Raw genomic sequence first — 20,309 nt, forward strand, 5'->3', positions numbered from 1 at the left:
AAAACGAATCGATCCATGTAAAACACGTTGTTATGTATTTGAGAACAAACGCCAAAGCACGGAATATACAAGACTGGCCACAGACGAGACGAAAATATTTTCGCACAAAAATTTAAATCATAAGAACGAAACAATTAATAGTTTGATGAACTCTGCTGATGGCTTTCATTTCGGCTAAACTCGTTTTCTACAAAGTGCGCATATTGTTTCACTTTCTTAGCTGTTACTTTTGCAACTGCTTCAACAGCGGCAGCTTCTATGTTCCTCGCCAGAGGGGACACAAGCGCACCCACAGCTGCCACGGTTGCTGCCCCTATACATGCGCTTTTAGCTACGGCAACCGCTGATCCGGCTGCAACCGTTGATCCGGCTGCAGCCGCAACCGTTGATCCGGCTGCAGCGGCAACCGTTGATCCGGCTGCAGCGACAACCGTTGATCCGGCTGCAGCTGCAACCGCTATACCGGCAACTACCACACTAACAACACCGCCTGATACTGCGACTATTATTATTGTGTATTGACCGATTGTTTTCCATTGATCCCAGTTCTCGTCTTTGGCGGCTTCATACAGTTGATTGGTATCAGTTCTGAAAGTATTTCGATATGAGCTCCATTTGTTGTCAGACAGTTCATGGAGAAATTTCAATGCCAGTGCGTTGTGTTTATTCTCTAATTCTTTGAAGATTAGACAATTCATTTGTGGCCTTTTTCGACCAAACCACTGAAAATAAAATCAATTGAATTTACCGTATCTCAGTCGTAGAGTAGAAAGTATCGTAATAAACAAAGCAAAAACGAAACAGAAAACACTGAAAAATTCATACTCACACTTATTGCCTTTTTAAACTCCTCTTTGTACCTTTCTATCAGTTCAGAATACTTTTGTTGAGCGTGTGCCACCTTTGCCTGTAAACAAAGGACGTTTAAGGATGCCGATGGTCAGTGGTACGGTGATAAATCGCATATACTGTATACTGCACAATTTTATGGCATTTCTCGCTTTGACTTTCAGGTGAATTTTATTAGCTGGGACATAACATGGGTAATATTTTATTGCCGGTGCAATATTGGTTACCGCTTCCCTGGTTAGTTATAATTAAAACATGAATTTGCTTGCTTGTCATATGGTTTGTTATTTAGTTACTTGATTTCAGATAAAGTTGATTACATGCCACATAGTTGCATATTCATGTAATTATTCTTAAATAAGGATATTTATTGATTTTGAACGAGCAGAGTCGTAACTAAAGCATAGAATTCAAGTCGCAAGTCAAGTCAAGTCAAGTCATTTACAATTTAAAACTTAAGCCAAGTCGAGTCATTTAGATGTAGTGGCTAGTGTCAAGTAAAGTCTTTTGGTAAATAAGACTCGATGAGCTAAGTCAAGCCATAGGGCAGCGTGGTCCAACTACTTTTGACTATGGCATAGACTAGAGTATCTGAAACCGAGCCATGCTGAAAACAAAATTACGATTTCAATCCACAAAATCTTTTTACAAAATTCGCTTCGTTTTTCTGAACGGTGTAATGGGACAAAATTGTGAAATATTTGTTTTAACTATTTGCTCAATCTTAACCAAAATGAATCGATTCGACTCAAGTCGAGTCTTTTAAAACACTGACTCGAGCCAAGTGAAGTTTTTATGTAATTTCTTTGAAAAGGGACTCAAGTAATGTCAAATCTTTTAAAAAATTACTCGAGTCATTACGACTCTGTGAACAGGTAACCATGGAACACGCTTCATGACGTTTGCTTTATCAGCCAACGTAGACTTATTTTATTCATAATTTTGAATTTATCGAGCTACTCACTTTCTCTATTTTCAGTTTTTCGTCCATGGATCTGGCCAGTTTATTCCTACCAAGCATAACAAGGTCAGGTGAGTTTGGCTTTGAATGTTCGTCAAATTTCTTCAGAGTTTCTTCTTTCAATCGAAAGTATTTCTTCTTGATATCCTTCTCTCTCACATCAGGTCTGGAGTCCTGCACAAACCCAGGAAAACAAAAGTCACAAACGTGATTTAGTTGTCCAATAGTACAGTACAGTATGATAAAACCGTTATTTGCTTGAAAAAATTAAGTTTCTGTTTACGTTGATAATTGGTTAATTACCTTTATGAAGGTTGTAAAGACTTTGAAGAAACCCTTTCTGCATTTCTGTGCAACGATCTCGATGTTAACCTATATGCAAGAAAATACCGCATTTTTGGTCTTACTACATATTTACATTCTATTTCGTAATTGAAACTAACAGTGATTTTTGCTAAAACGTTTTACCTCAATAAAAATTTTCACTTTTCCAAGAAAATCCTTGTCCAGCGTCTTCGAATGGACTTCCACATATTGATAAAGATCTCTCCCCGTTGCCTGCTGGCCGTCAATCATTTTCAAGACTGGGTCTTGCGGTGAAACAATTTTCTCACATAACTCTTCAACTTGGCTTGAAAATTTTTCATCAACGTCTACAATTTAGTAATTGTTATGAAGTTATATTACTCAGCATATAAACCAATCCCGTATTCCATATTCAGCAAGTATAAGCTAATTATGATGTTTCATGCTGAAATATACAAGACTAAATGACTAAGCATAACCTCTGTTTATTTCTAGTTCCTACAAACTTTCTATTTGATGTATATCTTATACTGTAGGACATAATGTTACCTATTAATCTGCATTCGCTAGTATCGCTCATTCTTGCAACGCTGTTCCCTGGATAACTCAACACGCTGCAAGAAATGTTGTCAAACGTCGCTTTCATGTCTTCTTGCACTAACCGGTGCTCCTCCGATCTCCCATGGTTGTAGGACGGAACCATGTAGTCGGGATATTTTCTTCCTCCATTAAAACCGTAAGTGTCACTTCGCGTCCAGTCTCGTATCAGAAACAGCAAATCCTATCCAAATCAATTCAAGTTTTTTCAACCCTATAATAATAATCATCGCGACAGAGCATCGGTCTGAAATTCTGTTTTATACCTGAAATGGCGATTTTCTTCCACCGCTTTCTTTTAATTCCTTTGCAAACTTGGTAAATTCCTGTATCGAAAAGGGTCAAAACTTTCAAATAGAGATACTTAGATTCTTGTTTCAATATTAGCTTGTATCAATACTATAATGTATATAGCTGTACAAGTGTTTGTTTTTCCTTTTCTATACAACACTCATAAACTTGTAATTACCGTAGTTACATATACCCTGATATTGTATAGAGCTGCAAATGTTTGTATTTCGGTTGCTCTTTTTCTACAAAATTCACCAATAACTTACGTGAACCCATTGAAGATGCGTGGAATTGATTTCACTTTTCACGTTAAATATGACGCATGAGCTCATTAATAACGTCAACGCAGCTATCACAGTACCATCAGCCTTAGACGTGTGGAGGTCAAACAGGCCTTGTGTGTCCATAAGAAAAATAGCCACCTATATATCATGGATGACACGTCGTTAACTGTTTGTACTTGGTCAAAGGAGTAAAAAAATATCAAATAACCGTCTTATATATAGGAATAAAGGAATCTAGGTATAGGGATATTGTTTCACTTTAAACTAGTGTGGACACGGTGACAGCATATCTAAAAAATACTTGCATATGTTCGACCTACCTTCCCTTGAAGCCCACCAAGATCGCAAATGATTGGTTTGTTCAACATGTCAATACCGGCTGTGACTGGCTCGAAACCATTTTGATAACTGAACCAACTGCGTAGAAGTTCTGTTTTCTAAAACAACAGATAGTCATACAAAAAAATGAAAATCGCAGTTTAAATTAAAACTTTAACTCGATGGTGTGTTGTCTGTTTAGCCTAAAGTTAGTCTACTTTCTGCTACAACATAACAATGAGTCCGTCGTCGATGGCCTACCTTTAAATGCCCCAGCAGGAGGTTGAGCAGAAAAGATTTCCGAGATCCTGTAGGTCCAGCAATCGAGTAGACGGCAACTGGTAGATCTTCTGCTTGAAGCAAGATCTTTTTATTTGATTCGCATCAAGAATAAGAATGGATTTGCCTTCTTTTGAAACGTTCTTCGTGATCTTTACAACTTCAGCGTCATCAGCTTGACAAATAATTTTTTTTTTGTCATTACTGACATTTAGTGTAATCTGTCTAGAAACCTAGAACATTTTTACCGCGCGTTGGCGCTATGAAACGAAACCTATAACGTTACTTGTACATTCTCATTTTCCATGTACATCTACCATTTCTTTTGTACATATCAACGAGTATCCACAAATCTAAGATGATTCCTTGCTTTCTTACGCAAACCGTTACTCTAAATATCTACAACATGTTTACCGCGTGATAGCGCTTAGGAACCAGTTACTTTGCAGTTCAAACGCGTCAACCAACGACGGGATTTATTTTAACAAGCGCTGCTGCTTGAAATGTGTTGACGTGTCTCAGTTCGATTCAGTTTACAGCAAACTTTAAGGTTACTGTCGTGCTGTTTTAAGAAATGGGTTCGTCTAAATAATTTTAAAAATTACAACGATTTAAACTTTCACTCTCAACCCTAAGCCCTCGTTGTTTCTTTATTTAAATATAAATGATGAATAAATTTGAAGGCAGTGACGTCATGTGTTGGTTCTGTTCGATCTAGATTATTTGTAACTATGCATCCGCAGTATTCCTGCAGTTTATTCTAGAATTGTTAAGTTTCATGTGACCACTCTTGATTTAGATTTTAAAGTTGAAAACTGATATTTAGTATTTCTTACTGCGTTGCTATTCCACACAGAGTAACTGAGCATGTGTGCAACAAAATGCTTCACATATACGTGACACAATAGGGTTGAATAGCTTTGTGTTCTTAATATGAAAACAATAAACAAAAATGTTTCCGTCTATACTTTCGAAGATAGGTGAAGATCATTATGACGTAAAACGTTGTTGTGCATTCCTGGCAAGTAAGATGTAGCTATGTTATAATTTTAACTCTAACTTCTCGACATAGCAAGATAATAAAATGATGATTGTTTCCAGACTCGTTGGTTTTAAGATAAACTGGGACTCCAGGTGAAAATCGATTAAAATTACTAAGAAAAAAGTAGATTTGTAAGCAAAGAAATATTTAAAAACCTTCCTAATTTCATGAAAAACCGTTTGTAAAGATTTAAAGCTAAACGACTCACTTTTCCTCGCCCGACTTCAAGCTTGTCATTTCATTTCATTCGATTTTGTCACAACGGGTCATAACTTTTTATAACTTCAAAGAGACTTTATAGACTTTATAGACTTTTATAGACTCAAAGAAATATTTAAAAACCGCGCAAATTTCATGAAAAAACGGTTTAAGGGCTTCAAGCTTGTCATTTCATTTTATTCGATTTTGTCACAACGGGTCATAACTTTTTATAACTTAGACTCAAAGAGACTTTATAGACTTTTTATAGACTCAAAGAGACTTTATAGACTTTTTATAGACTCAAAGAGACTTTACAGACTTTTTATTGACGCCAAGAAATATTTAAAAATCGCGCAAATTTCATGAAAAGGCGGTTTATGGGCTTCAAGCTTGTCATTTCATTTCATTCGATTTTGTCACAACGGGTCATAACTTTTTATAGACTCATATAAATTTTTCTCCATCATTAATGACAATAGTCAGCAAAGATAACATCCAGGTCGACCTCTGTCCCAGTTATATTTCATTTTTCAGCGCGTACCATCACAGACATATTTCCATTTCAACTTTTGAAACGAAAAAGGTATCTCAATTTTGGAAATAAATTTATATCAAGAATTCTCACTTGTTGTAAGATGTGAAATAATTTTGAATAAAAATGGAATAACCAAGTTCTTGAGTTATTTTGTGCCCTGAGCAAAACTATAAGACACTGTTGAATAGAAAATAATTGTTGCTGATAAAATCATATCATTAAAATACAAAACATTTTTCACCAAAATAAGTTATATCATACAAGCCCATGGTGTATGTTTAATAAATCAAAAATAGGCTGCAAGATGTAGGCTAAGTTGAACTAAGTCTAGTTGGTTTAGTTGTTTGTAAAATCTTATTTTAGCAAAAGAATAGAATTCCATTTCAATCTTCAGCTTTTCTCGTAGCAAGTTCTTTTCTGTTCGTCTTGTCCTGTCTCTTTTTAAAAGAAAACGTTCAATTTCAATACTTAATAAAACTGTTTGAACAGCCTACTCATTTTTGGTTACAGAACAATAAATGTGTTGAAGCACCTGTAGCAAAATCTTCCACTTTCACGTCGCTGTTGAAATACCTGTAAAAAGGCAAGAAACTCCTTCAATATAGGTTTGGAAACTGCTGCGCTAATGGTTTAATGTGAAATCAAATTCGGATGATATACTTCATTAAAGCCATCGTTTTGATAATTCTTAACCTGGGCAGCAGTGCATTGAGAAGTTTCTTTGTGTGTTGTAAGTCTTCAGTCAAGCCAACGATGGCGTAGCGTTTTGATAAATTCAACTTTGCTTTCTGCAGAGCATAGGTGGTATAGTCTCTGAGCAAAATAGTGCTATTAAATGTCGATAAAATTGAGTGAAACAAAGAGCACTTTTTCGTCACCTGCACTTCTTCTCATGACCACAGAAATATGGCAGTTGGTTGAGTACATTAGCTTTGACGCATGACTTCAAATTCTTTGCAACACATTCTTCCAGCGTCTAAAGGTAAACGAACGACTGAGATTATCTATAAAACTTTACTGAACCTCCTGGTTGAAGACTATACTTGCAAATATAAAATGTTTCTTTTTAAGACAAGAAAAACAAGTAAATTATATTTATTCAATATACTAATGCCCGAATAAGTAATACTATTCTATTAAATAGTTTTAAGTCATAATGAGCTAATAACTATATCCTGCATAACTGTATCTCATGTGTAATATAATTACTGAGGTGAAATTGGGGCGGCATGTTTTCCTTTCGTCGCATAGAGCGACATGAAAACCCGAACTTGTTTGTTGCCCAACAATAACGTCCACGGCAGTCATCTTATCAACAACACGCCCAACATAAAGCGAACGGTGCCATACAGCAAACAGCTCCACATCATAGTAATGGGCTAAATTACCATGTGCAGTGTTACATTGCTCTTTGAAGAAGGCCAATTCCTTGAGGGTTTTCCGTGATCAGCTTCTAACCCGAACCGTTTGTAGTTATAGGTCGATATAAAATGGTCAACTGGTTCTCTTATGACGCTGATGTACATTGGCCAATCGCTGATTATTTGGAATGAGAAAATTTAAGATTTTTTAATGTAATTTGCAAAAAAAAGGTAAAGGTTTAGAAAAATTTTTAAAATTATGAATAATACAGAATACAAGGAAAGCACAAAACACATCTAATGCACACAAATTATGCGAACATATAGGCCTATGCAGTACAGTATATAGCTTAAATGTATGTAAAAACAGTTTTTTATGACATTCATACTGCTATATTAACGCGTAGATTGCCAAATTTGTTAAAAACTGTCAATTTAGAGTTCTGAGTAGTATACTTTATTTTACCTCTCAAATTCCAAAAAATGCAAGTGTCGTATATAAATTGTAGGGCGTGGCAGACCGCTAATATTCCGCATCAATTGAAGCTGAATTGTAAGACAAGAAATCAAAAACATTCTCATGCTGCTTACACTAAAGTTGCTTCTGCAATCCTGACGTAACAAGCAGCGTAATGGCATCACAGTACCTTGTAAAATTCTTAAAATACAATTTCTAAAGAAAGTTTTTTGAAAGTGGCTTAAACCAGGGCTTCTCAAACTATGGGTCGCGACCCCAAATGGGGTCGCGTAATGAAATTTTGGGGTCGTAATGAAATAGTTTAATTTAGTCTAGTGCCGGTAGGTTGTAGTCTTGCCATGATGTCAATCTGAAGTGGCAAAGTTTTTCAAAAAATCACATGGAAATGACTGCATTTTAGGGCCGTTATGTAAGCGGTCCTTAATGACTGTACAACCAGCCCGGCCTGTGCACATGGAAAAAGGCTATTAAATATTTTTATTGTCATGTTAATAGGCTATCCATTTCCAAGAAATGTGTTTTTTAAGGATTGACCGCAACCGTTGGTGTGAAATGTCGAACGATAAAATATAACCAACCGTAACAATTGATGCATTGTTACGCTATGATTGCTGTATCGTGCTGACCAAAAGTAACCTTACCGCTCGCATTACGATTTCAGAGTAGCCTAGTACTGTAACTAGTTTCTGAAGGAACCTATGGATTCGATTTTGTGATTCGTGAATTGGGTGCATTTGTATTGTTTTGTTATAGTCTTAATTAGGGTCGGATTATTCGTTTGTTATTTCTTGTTTTCATTCGTTGCTTTATTTCATGTTCCATTGTTTTTGTTTTCATGTTCCTTTCGATATTGTTTTGCTACTTCGGTAATTGAATTATAAAGCCAAAAATAACCGAAACAAATTGGGCCTGTTTTGTTTAGCGGTAATTAGCTGGTTAACCGGTTAACTAAATGGAAATATCTGGATATATCCGTTATCCAGATAGTAAAAATTATTGATATCCTAATTAACCCTAGTCTTAATAGACAAAAGAACTAACCCCGTTTTAATGTCATTAACGTGAATGTCCCCATAATGGGGTCGCATAGAAATATCTTTTTCAAAATGGGGTCGCAGAACAAAAAAGTTTGAGAAGCCCTGGCTTAAACAATATAACGAAATCTATGAACCTTACCTGTTCAGCTTTGTCTTCCAGGTAGTGGCTCAGCTTTGGGCGGTATACCCATAAGACATAATACTTTAAAAGGCTTTTTGTTTACGTATTATTGACGTCATAAAGGAACTTGCACATTTGGGTACGCGGTTGTAGATTACAATTGACTGGTTCATAATTCTAGTTGTGACTGGATAGGCCCGGTTTAGTTCTTCTGATGTCATTTCCATTTCATCTTTATTTTGCTTGGTTGCGTGCATTGTTGCTGCAAAATTGAGTTCAGCCAAGCGGTTATCGAACTTAGCAAAAGGCACGTTTGATATTTGTTTAATCGGTTATGTGGGAACTGTAGCGAAGGATATTTACACAGGCCCAGCTTTTGTCGATCCGCAAACAAACATTAAAATGAAACAACGAAGTGTGACGAAACCATAGCCGCCAACCTAAATTCTTGAATATGGTATAACTAAGCCTTATTGAAACTGGTATTATAGGTCCTCATATTCATGTAGTCCTGCGTGATATTAATAACATGTTTATTGTTTATGCACATATCTTGTATTTACTTGAGTGAAAGCTAATATTAATGTGCGTAGTTTGACATAATGGGACTTATTAAACATGATTAACATTACACAGAGTATGTATATATCTTTGACTTGTTGGTGAGGTCCTCCATCTTACTCGAAAGACTGAATGCGGTCCTAACTGGAGTTTTACTTTTGATAGCAGGGATCTGCTTTAAATTAATTAGACAGACGGTTGACTTGCATAAGAAATAGCAAGCAACGGACAGAACGCCTTTTACGCACAAAGTTACAAACTGATTATTCTGATAAGATGTCATTTTGACACCACGCGGTAAATGAAGTAGGGTGATACTGTAAACTGTAAAGTGTAATTAATTAAGCAATGCATACCCAAAGGTTAATTTTACCTTGCTTAGCCGCCTTCTTTGATGTGAACAGGGTTGTGTCAGTCCACCAGCTATTGTAAACACATCCAAACATTGCAAGTACAATGCACATCGTTGAAATTAATATCAACATTTGAGTGAATCGAGTCATTTTCCCGGTAGGTTTAGGATTAGTTGCTCTGACAAAATCCTACAACGTGCCACAATCAGAAGCTTACCTACATTTTCGAGCCAAAATCTATTGAACAAAACGACATTGAACAACAAGAATTCATAAAAATTGTAAAATCGTTTTTTCTAACTCATTAATTCTGGAAATCTGACTTCAGTATAACTGGACGTGTGGGTTGCCCAGAGCTCTATCTGGTCTAAACTATAAGTTAACTAAAATCATTTTTCAGAAGGCTTTCTTTATTAGAATTGTACTAATATAAAACCGAGCAACGAATCATTAGCTTTGGCAAAGGCGCCTATAAGGGCAGGCAGCTTTACACAACTGGACTTCCCTGGACACTATGGTAAGCCATACTGGACTGGACATATTGAAGTAGGACAAAAACACGCAATAAATAGGAGAGCTGTGAGTTGGGTTCGTCGTTGTCCGAAGTGGACGGAAACGATTTAGTCTATGTAGGCTGGTGTAGGAAAACTGGTAGGTGGTGTTTTCGTCCACTTTGTACAACAATGGTCCCAAACCACCATTCCTCTCTTTGTTAACGCGTAATCGCCGGCAATTAACTATAGCAAGCCATACTGGAGAAAAGTGAATATCGTTACGAGTAAGGTATTGGTTTGGCCAAGTGTGACGGACGAGCAATCACCGTTAACAAGAGTGAAATGATGGTTAGGATCGTAGTTATTAACAATCAAAGAGTGTTTTAACTCTTAATAATTGGTCCCATGTATAAGATACAACATCTTCCTGTAGATAATAATAATCCTTAAAATGGTTTTCAAAAATTTATACGAAAATTTTTCTGACAACAACAATTAAGCGGTGTAGGCCTATTTACCTAATTACCTATAATCATAGCAACTCTTCTTTTACAAACATTTACAAATTACATTAAGCAATTAAATATTAAGATATTTTGTTATTTAAAATAATAACATAAATAATAGTTTATATAAAAACAACGTTAGGTTAACGACAAACCTAGCAGCATGAAAAAGACCATTAAACACAGACCACGCACAATTAACATACACAGTAGTATTGAAATAGTGACTATATAGTATTCTAAAAATGTACAAACAAGTTATCATTCTCGTGGTGCTTCCCGTCACGTCGTCGCTCTCAATATTCCGGAATATGTGTTGACTAAGGAGAAAAATACCAAACTCAAAAAAGCTTACCAACTGGTAGCTCTAGTAAAGGCAGCAAACAGCCGACATTTTCAAAAAAGCAAAAGGTTTACAGAGCAATGTTATAATAACGAGAATGTTTGGTTTGTGTCGATTATAAAGTCCAAATCTAAAGATCAGGGTCTATTTATCTAAGTCAAAATCCTCAAATTGTTGCACATTGCATTGCATACGCCGCATACGCTGATCTAATGCACATCGAGTGATTTATGTCGAGGACTTGTAGTTGCCACACACAGCAATGCATACGTCACATGTACGGGCGAAACCAAAGTTTCATCTCTTTGTTCGTGACGTCAGACAAGAAGGAAGTGAAACTTAAATGAGGAAGCAAAGAAGGTGAATAAATGTTCAAGCAACAATTCGACATTTCAGTGTCGCGCGTTTATAAGCATCAGAGGCCGGTGTTATAAGGAAGAGTAGTTTTGGTCGCTTTGGTGTTGTGTCACTCTAACGTTCTGAAATTTTCTCAGAAAGATTCATGCTTTTTTACATGACCTAATGCCAAGCGTAACTTTGCTTTATTTAGAAGTAATCTGTAATAAATAAACAATAATTTCTCCGAGCTTGAAGCAATTTTAGTTACAGAAAACCTTAAGGCGCTTGCTGTACTTTTTGGTTAGGAACTAAACAACTTTGATAAGGAGCTGACGTGAACTGCGGACAATGTAAAATGACATCATTGTATCGATCTTTATATTCTGCACAACTATAGTTTAAACATATAATCAATGTTTATACTGTAGCCTATAAAGATCATCCATGCAATGAGGTACAGTGTGTAACTGTATATAGGCCTAACATGAATGCACAACACCATGCAAAAATAGCGTCACCATTCATGCAATGAAGACATAACTAAGACAGCTACTATGCAATGTAGGTTATTTTAGTAGACACAGGTTTGTACGGATTTTTTTTAGAACTAACGTGAAAATGAAAAAACAAGAAAATGAACTAAAGCCAAGAAAAGCGGAAGTAAAACTAGACAAGAATAAAAACTTTAACTAAGAATAAACTAAGAATAACTGACAAGCTAACTTTAACTGAGAATAAAACTTTCATTTGAAAAGGAAAAATTTAAATGAGTAACTAACCCACTGTACGCCAACTCACCACTGATTGATAACACATCGTTCATCAGTCTGCTGTTAGTCTGGAATCTTGTGGAATGTAGATCGAGCAATACTACATTTGAGGATTTAACATATTTTCTTCGCATGTAATTATTTAACTGATTTCAATGCATAAATAGAAAAAGATCACATTTGGATACGTGTATACTTGTATTGTAAATATAGCATAATTTGTCATTGGATCGAAGATGTCTCATTCTCGCTTTAAAGTCTGCCAGTTTCGTAAGTTGTATTTAAAAATGTGTTTTTACTGCGTTCAAATATTAGATTACATGTCAGTAATGACAAAAAAATGTTTTGTATTTGTCAAGCTGATGACGCTGAAGTTGTAAAGATCACGAAGAATTTTTCAAAAGAAGGCAAATCCGTTCTTATTCTTGATACGGATCAATTAAACAACATCTTGCTTCAAGCAGAAAATCTACCAGTTGCCATCTACTCGATTGTTGGACCTACAGGATCAGGGAAATCTTTTCTGCTCAACCTTCTGCTGGGGCATTTAAAGGTAGGCTATCAACGAGGGACTTATTGTTATGTTGTAGCGGAAAATAGACTAAATTTAGGCTAAACAGACAACAAACCATCAAGTTAAAGTTTTAATTTAAACTGCAATTTTCATTTTTTTTTCTATATCTAACTACCTATTGCATGACTATCTGTTGTTTTAGAAAACAGAACTTCTACGCAGTTGGTTCAGTTATGATAATGGTGTCCAGCCAGTCACAGCCGGTATTGATATGTTGAACAAACCAATCATTTGTGATCTTGGTGGGCTTCAAGGGAAGGTAGGTAGAACATTTGCAAGTATTTTTAGATATGCTGTCACCGTGTCCCCACTAGGTTAAAGCGAAACAATATCCTTATACCTATATTCCTGTATTCCCATATATAAAACGGTTATTTGATTATTTCTTTACTCGTTTGACCAAGTACAAACAGTTAACGGCGTGTCATCCATGACATATAGGTTGCTATTTTTCTTATGGACACACAAGGCCTGTTTGACCTCCACACGTCTGAGGCTGATGGTACTGTGATAGCCGCGTTGACGTTATTAATGAGCTCATGCGTCATATTTAACGTGAAAAGTGAAATCAATTCCACGCATCTTCAATGGGTTCACGTAAGTTATTGGTGAATGTTGTAGAAAAAGAGCAACCGTAATGCAAACATTTGCAGCTCTATAAAATATCAGGATATGCGTAACTACGGTAATTACAAGTTTATGAGTGTTGTATAGAAAAGGAAAAACAAACATTTGTACAGCTATATACATTATTGTGTTATAAACTAACATTGAAACAAGAATCTAAGTATCCCTATTTGAAAGTTTTGACCCTTTTCGATACAGAAATTTACCAAGTTTGCAAAGGAATTAAAAGAAAGCGGTGGAAGAAAATCGCCATTTCAGGTATAAAACAAAATTTCAGACCAATGTTCTGTCGCGCTGATTATTATAGGGTTGAAAAAACTTGAATTGATTTGTGTAGGAATTGCTGTTTCTGATACGAGATTGGTTGCGAAGTGACAAGTACGGTTTCAATGGAGGAAGAAAATATCTCGATTACTTGATTCCTTCCTGCAACTATGGGCGAGCGGAGGAGCACCGTTTAGTGCAAGAAGACACGAAAGCGACGTTTGACAACATTTCTTGCAGCGTAATGCGTTATCCAGGGAACAACGTTGCAAGAATGAGCGATACTAGCAAATGCAGATTAAAAGGTAACATTGTGGAAAAAACAAAAGTTATACTTAGCGATTTAGTCTTGTTTATTTCAGCACGAAACATCACAACTAGCTTAAACTTGCTGAATTTGGCGTACGGGAATGGCTTATATGCGGAATATTTTAACTTCATAACAATTTCCACATTGTAGACGTTGGTGAAAACTTTTCAAGCCAAGTTGAAGAGATATGTGAGAAAATTTTTTCACCACAAGGCCTAGTCTTAAAAATGATTGACGGCCAACAGACAACGGGAAGAGATCTTTATCAATATGTGGAAGTCCATTCGAAGACGCTGGACGAGGATTTTCTTGGAAAAGTGAAAAGTTTTATTGAGGTAAAATGTTTTAGCAAACGTCAGTGTTATTTTTAATTACGAAATATGTTTATTGCAAAGATTGTAAATATGGAGTAAGACCAAAAATGCGGTATTTTCTTGTACATAGCTTGAAATCGAGATCGTTGTTCAGAAATACCAAGAGTGGTTCATCAGTAACTTTACAAACTCCGTAAAGGTAATTAAACAACTATCAACGTGTAAATATTAATTTAAGTTTTTTCAAGCAAATAACGGTTTTATTATATTACTAAATCACTTTTGTGGCTTTTTGTTTTCCTGGGTTTGTGCAGGGCTCCAGACCTGATGTGACAGAGAAGGATATTAATGAGAAATTCTTTCGACTGAAAGAAGAAACTCTGAAGAAATTTGACGAACATTCAAAGCCAAACTCACCTGACCTTATTATGCTTGGTAAGAATAAACTGTCCACATCTATGGACGAAAAACTGAAAATAAAGAAAGTAAGTAGCTCGATAAATTCAAACTTAAGAATAAAATAGGTCTAAACGTTACGAAATATTTTTCTTACAAAGAATGTAAATATGGAGTAAGACCAAATATGCGGTATTTTCTTGCACATAGGTTGAAATCGAGATCGTTGTTCAGAAATGCCAAGAGTGGTTCATCAGTAACTTTACAAACTCCGTAAAGGTAATTAAACAACTATCAACGTGTAAATATTAATTTAAGTTTTTTCAAGCAAATAACGGTTTTATTATATTGCTAAATCACTTTTGTGGCTTTTGTTTTTTTACTGGGTTTGTGCAGGGCTCCAGACCTGATGTGACAGAGAAGGATATTAATGAGAAATTCTTTCGACTGAAAGAAGAAACTCTGACGAAATTTGACGAACATTCAAAGCCAAACTCACCTGACCTTATTATGCTTGGTAGGAATAAACTGTCCACATCTATGGACGAAAAACTGAAAATAAAGAAAGTAAGTAGCTCGATAAATTCAAACCTAAGAATAAAATAAGTCTAAACGTTACGAAATATTTTTCTTACAAAGAATGTAAATATGGAGTAAGACCAAATATGCGGTATTTTCTTGCACATAGGTTGAAATCGAGATCGTTGTTCAGAAATGCCAAGAGTGGTTCATCAGTAACTTTACAAACTCCGTAAAGGTAATTAAACAACTATCAACGTGTAAATATTAATTTAAGTTATTTCAAGCAAATAACGGTTTTATTATATTGCTAAATCACTTTTGTGGCTTTTGTTTTTTTACTGGGTTTGTGCAGGGCTCCAGACCTGATGTGACAGAGAAGGATATTAATGAGAAATTCTTTCGACTGAAAGAAGAAACTCTGACGAAATTTGACGAACATTCAAAGCCAAACTCACCTGACCTTATTATGCTTGGTAGGAATAAACTGTCCACATCTATGCACGAAAAACTGAAAATAAAGAAAGTAAGTAGCTCGATAAATTCAAACCTAAGAATAAAATAAGTCTAAACGTTACGAAATATTTTTCTTGCAAAGAATGTAAATATGGAGTAAGACCAAATATGCGGTATTTTCTTGCACATAGGTTGAAATCGAGATCGTTGTTCAGAAATGCCAAGAGTGGTTCATCAGTAACTTTACAAACTCCGTAAAGGTAATTAAACAACTATCAACGTGTAAATATTAATTTAAGTTTTTTCAAGCAAATAACGGTTTTATTATAATACTAAATCACTTTTGTGGCTTTTTGTTTTCCTGGGTTTGTGCAGGGCTCCAGACCTGATGTGACAGAGAAGGATATTAATGAGAAATTCTTTCGACTGAAAGAAGAAACTCTGAAGAAATTTGACGAACAGTCAAAGCCAAACTCACCTGACCTTATTATGCTTGGTAGGAATAAACTGTCCACATTTATGGACGAAAAACTGAAAATAAAGAAAGTAAGTAGCTCGATAAATTCAAACCTAAGAATAAAATAAGTCTAAACGTTACGAAATATTTTTCTTACAAAGAATGTAAATATGGAGTAAGACCAAATATGCGGTATTTTCTTGCACATAGGTTGAAATCGAGATCGTTGTTCAGAAATGCCAAGAGTGGTTCATCAGTAACTTTACAAACTCCGTAAAGGTAATTAAACAACTATCAACGTGTAAATATTAATTTAAGTTTTTTCAAGCAAATAACGGTTTTATTATATTGCTAAATTACTTTTGTGGCTTTTGTTTTTTTACTGGGTTTGTGCAGGGCTCCAGACCTGATGTGACAGAGAAGGATATTAATGAGAAATTCTTTCGACTGAAAGAAGAAACTCTGAAGAAATTTGACGAACAGTCAAAGTCAAACTCACCTGACCTTATTATGCTTGGTAGGAATAAACTGTCCACATCCATGGACGAAAAACTAAAAATAGAGAAAGTGAGTAGCTCGATAAATTCAAAATTATGAATAAAATAAGTCTACGTTGGCTGATAAAGCAAACGTCATGAAGCGTGTTCCATGGTTTCCTGTTCACAGAGTCGTAATGACTCGAGTAACTTTTTAAAAGATGTGACATTACTTGAGTCCCCTTTACAAAGAAATTACCTAAAAAATTCACTTGGCTCGAGTCAGTGTTTCAAATGACTCGACTTCGATTCATCACGATTCACGTCAAATCGATTCATTTTGGTTACGATTAAGTAAATATTTAAAAAGAAATATCTTATAGTTTTTTCCCAGAATATTAAAGAGCGACTTAAAATGAAATTATTTGTCCACGAAGGCGCATCGCTCAGAAAAACGAAGCGAATTTTCTAAAATTTCACAGCTTTGTTGATTGAAATCGTAATTCTGTTTTGAGCATAGCTCGGTTTCAGATACCCTATTGCTTGACTTGGCTCAAGTCTTGTTTACCAAAAAACTTGATTTGACTCAAGCTACTACATATAAATGACTCTACTAGACTTTCGACTTGAATTCTTTTGACTTAGTTACGTTAATAATTAAATGAATATGCAACTGTGTGGAATGTAATCAACTTCATCTGAAATCAAGTAACTAAATAACAAACCATATGACAAGCAAGCAAAGCCATGTTTTAAATACTCTATATAACTAACCAGGGAAACGGTAACCAATATCGCACCGGCAATAAAATATTACCCATGTTATGTCCCAGCTAATAAAGTCATCTGAAAGTCAAAGCAAGAATTGCCTTAAAATTGTGCAGTATACAGTATATGCGATTTATCACCGTACCACTGACCATCGGCATCCTTAAACGTCCTTTGTTTGCAGGTAAAGGTGAAACACGCTCAACAAAAGTATTCTGAACTGATAGAAAGGTACAAAGAGGAGTTTAAAAAGAAAATAAGCGTGAGTATGAATTTTTCAGCGTTTTCTGTTTGGTTCTTACTTTGTTTATTACGATACTTTCTACTCTACGACTGAGATACGGCAAATTCAATTGATTTTATTTTCAGTGGTTTGGTCAAAAAAGGCCACAAATGAATTGTCTAATCTTCAAAGAATTAGAGAATAAACACAACGCACTGGCATTGAAATTTCTCCATGAACTGTCTGACAACAAATGGAGCTCATATGGAAATACCTTCATAACTGATACCAATAAACTGTATGAAGCCGCCAAAGACGAAAACTGGGAACAATGGAAAACAATCGGCAAATACACAATAATAATAGGCGCAGTATCAGGCGGTGTTGTTGGTGGGGTAGTAGCCGGATCAGCGGTTGCCGCTGCAGCCGAATTAACGGTTGCCGCTGCAGCCGGATCAACGGTTGCCGCTGCAGCTGGATCAACGGTTGCCGCTGCAGCCGGATCAACGGTTGCCGCTGCAGCTGGATCAACGGTTGCCGCTGCAGCTGGATCAACGGTTGCCGCTGCAGCCGGATCAACGGTTGCTGCTGCAGCCGGATCAACGGTTGCCGCTGCAGTCGGGCCAACAGTTGTGGCTGCAACCGGTTCAACGGTTGGCGTAGCTGAAGTAGCAGGTATAGTGGCAGCAATCGGGGCAACCGCCGCCGTTGAAGCAACTGCAAAAGTAACAGCTAAGAAAGTAAAACAATATGCGGGCTTAGTAGAAAATCAGGTTAGCCGAAATGAAAGCTATCGGCAGAGTTCATCAAACCATTAATTATTTCGTTTTTATGATTTAAACCTCTGCGCAAAAATCTTTTCGTCTTGTCTGGGTAGTCGTCGTCATGTCGTCTGTGGCCAGTCTTGTATATTCCGTGCTTTGGCGTTTGAATTCGAAAACCAAAAAAACGTGTTTTAAATGGATCGATTCGTTTTGCCGTTCATTTAATTTGGAAATTGTGTTGTACAGCACATATCAATAAACTTTTCACTATACGTGAACGACAAAGTTTTTTTTATTTAGACGACTGTTCCAATAATTACGCGATACCACTCCCATGTGGACGTTATAAAGTTTTTCCAAAAGGGCGCTAGTTGGCGTTAAGTTAGTAGGGTAGTAATATGACAAAAGTGAAATTACAGTGGTAGTGTAGCAAGCGTGCGGAAGTTATACCGCAGGCTGGTATTGACAGAAGCCACAGTTAATTATACCAGAGCGGAAAAGGAAGCTCTAAATGGGAAATATGTTTTTAAAAGTTTAAATGGAATACAAATACAAGATACTGCAAAATATAGAGTTAGTACCCTTTTACCAAGCTGGTCGGGAAACTTCGCACATGTATACGTATGGTTAAAATGAAGAAATGTGACTTTCAATAAAACCCAACCCCAAGTTACATTTATATAAATGGAAGAGAGTTTTGTGTAACTTACGAGGGTGAAGAAATTACTTGCAAATTTTGTGGAGAGATTTGTCACAAGCAAGCTGCTTGCCCCAAGAAAAAAAGATTTTCCTGAGTTTGCCAGTAGCCTGAAGAACCCCCCTAACCCTCGCAATTGAAATGGCCACGTCGACATCTAAAAACAACCCGGATGTACAATCAATAATGACGTCAACGAAAAATATCAAATCAAACACCTTCTGGCGAACCGATGGGGGCTGCATCGAATTTAATTGTGGAAGCCATGACAATTCCAATTATATGAGACATGAGTCCATGACACGTGCGTCGAATATTTGATGTTTTAAGTCATTTTGCCTCGACCGTAACAGCAAGGCCAGAGATAGATAAAAAAGCGAAATACAATCTCGTCTACATCATAGATGTTATTCACAACAGATAAAGTTTAAGCAAACTTAATTGATTTGAGTTAAACTGATTTCATTGAAAGGTAGAAAACCGGTAAGAAAGTCCCAGATACTGAAAGGAAGTCCCAGAAGTCCCTGTAAATGAGTTGCTTGCAACCAGTGGGCATAGCGTTTTGAGGGGGCTAGGTTATTTATATTTATCGCCAAATTACGTCTTCGTTTCTTGAAATCTCAGTCTGGGTTTTTATTTTAGACTTTTAGTCGTTTTTTAGCATCAATGCTGAGACAAACCTTAGGCTAAAAAGTAAAGATTAGCACAGTTACTTGTGAGGCATTCCATTATAACAGACCCTTTCTAAGTTACTGTCTCGTTGGAAAGAATTTTTCGATCGCCTATACTTAACAATGGAAAATGTCAACACACAACTAAATATTCCCTAACCCATTTACCCAGGACTTTGAGAAGTGGGCCACAAAATGTATTTTACAAAACAAAAGTGGGCAAAACAAAAATAAAACAAAACACGACTGTAAAGAGGGTGAGAACCCCTGCTGTAAACCCTTAGGAAAGGAACAACTGGTTTTATTTGCCGTTTGATGGCACACAACTTGATCTAATTGTGTTTCTTTGCCTAGCTTGTTTCTAAGCAGTTCATTACGCTTGAAACAGAAATATTACTTTTGCGAAGTGTTGTCCTTCATTTTCTCATGATGGCTTATTTTGTTGTATGGAGTTTGATAATCCTAACTACTTCGCGGTCAACATATGGCCTAAATGAGGGTAAGCGAAAGATATTTTTCTCTGAACGACACTTTACGCTGACAGTTTAGTTGCCTATCTATTTAGTTGGAGTGTTGTCGGCGAAGCGTAACAAAACCACTTGAGCGTGAATAATGCCGCCGAAATTTTCACTCCAACTGCGATTTCTTTTAAATTAACAAAGCACGTCTAGATGTTTAAAAAAACGTAAGTTTAGGAATATGACGTATAACTTGGCCTACTTGGTTAATATACGTCAAATAACTTATTTACTTTTCATAATATCAGA

At 36.1% G+C, this 20,309-nt stretch overlaps 2 protein-coding genes and 1 long non-coding RNA gene across 4 annotated transcripts; 1 reads left to right on the forward strand and 2 right to left on the reverse strand.

The window, feature by feature from the left end:
- Nucleotides 1-2,089: 2,089 nt before the first annotated feature.
- LOC143446650 (atlastin-2-like) lies at nt 2,090-4,192 on the reverse strand. The gene is made up of 8 exons (XM_076946388.1): nt 4,172-4,192; nt 3,868-3,972; nt 3,609-3,725; nt 3,271-3,426; nt 2,980-3,039; nt 2,666-2,897; nt 2,279-2,463; nt 2,090-2,182 (listed from the first exon to the last, which is right to left on the reverse strand). Exons 1-8 carry the CDS (start codon nt 4,190-4,192, stop codon nt 2,090-2,092), a joined length of 969 nt encoding a protein of 322 aa, XP_076802503.1.
- Nucleotides 4,193-7,057: 2,865 nt separating this feature from the next.
- LOC143447322 (uncharacterized) lies at nt 7,058-9,797 on the reverse strand. Its single transcript, XR_013114074.1, has 4 exons — nt 9,595-9,797; nt 8,679-8,922; nt 7,491-7,570; nt 7,058-7,199 (listed from the first exon to the last, which is right to left on the reverse strand). It is a non-coding gene; the product is annotated as an uncharacterized LOC143447322 (long non-coding RNA).
- Nucleotides 9,798-12,059: 2,262 nt separating this feature from the next.
- Nucleotides 12,060-18,446, forward strand: LOC143447433 (uncharacterized). 2 transcript variants are annotated; one of them, XM_076947530.1, is made up of 19 exons: nt 12,060-12,160; nt 12,386-12,579; nt 12,743-12,859; nt 13,042-13,197; nt 13,426-13,485; nt 13,565-13,796; nt 13,952-14,136; nt 14,246-14,314; nt 14,430-14,600; nt 14,722-14,790; nt 14,908-15,078; nt 15,200-15,268; nt 15,386-15,556; nt 15,678-15,746; nt 15,862-16,032; nt 16,154-16,222; nt 16,340-16,510; nt 17,372-17,449; nt 17,557-18,446. In XM_076947530.1, the coding sequence occupies exons 3-19, from the start codon at nt 12,812-12,814 to the stop codon at nt 18,226-18,228; spliced, it is 2,631 nt and encodes an 876-aa protein (XP_076803645.1). In that variant the 5' UTR covers nt 12,060-12,160; nt 12,386-12,579; nt 12,743-12,811; the 3' UTR covers nt 18,229-18,446. The 2 variants fall into 2 exon arrangements, with proteins under 2 accessions (XP_076803645.1, XP_076803644.1); XM_076947529.1 differs by lacking the exon at nt 12,060-12,160 and adding an exon at nt 12,192-12,296.
- The last annotated feature ends 1,863 nt before the right edge of the window (nt 18,447-20,309 follow it).

Source organism: Clavelina lepadiformis, chromosome 2 (assembly GCF_947623445.1).
Source record: "Clavelina lepadiformis chromosome 2, kaClaLepa1.1, whole genome shotgun sequence".
Classification (NCBI taxonomy): Eukaryota; Metazoa; Chordata; class Ascidiacea; order Aplousobranchia; family Clavelinidae; genus Clavelina; species Clavelina lepadiformis.

Excerpts from the sequence above, each read along its gene's own strand:
- LOC143446650 (XM_076946388.1), bottom strand. The coding sequence starts at position 4,192 with ATGGAAAATGAGAATGTACAA. Across the intron at positions 3,973-4,171 it reads TGGAAAATGAGAATGTACAA|ATCTTGCTTCAAGCAGAAGA; the intron begins GTAACGTTATAG and ends TCAAATAAAAAG. Across the intron at positions 3,726-3,867 it reads TCCTGCTGGGGCATTTAAAG|AAAACAGAACTTCTACGCAG; the intron begins GTAGGCCATCGA and ends CTGTTGTTTTAG.
- LOC143447433 (XM_076947529.1), top strand. The coding sequence starts at position 12,263 with ATGTCTCATTCTCGCTTTAAAGTCTGCCAGTTTC. Across the intron at positions 14,601-14,721 it reads AAAAACTGAAAATAAAGAAA|GTTGAAATCGAGATCGTTGT; the intron begins GTAAGTAGCTCG and ends TCTTGCACATAG. Across the intron at positions 17,450-17,556 it reads AGTTTAAAAAGAAAATAAGC|TGGTTTGGTCAAAAAAGGCC; the intron begins GTGAGTATGAAT and ends TTTTATTTTCAG.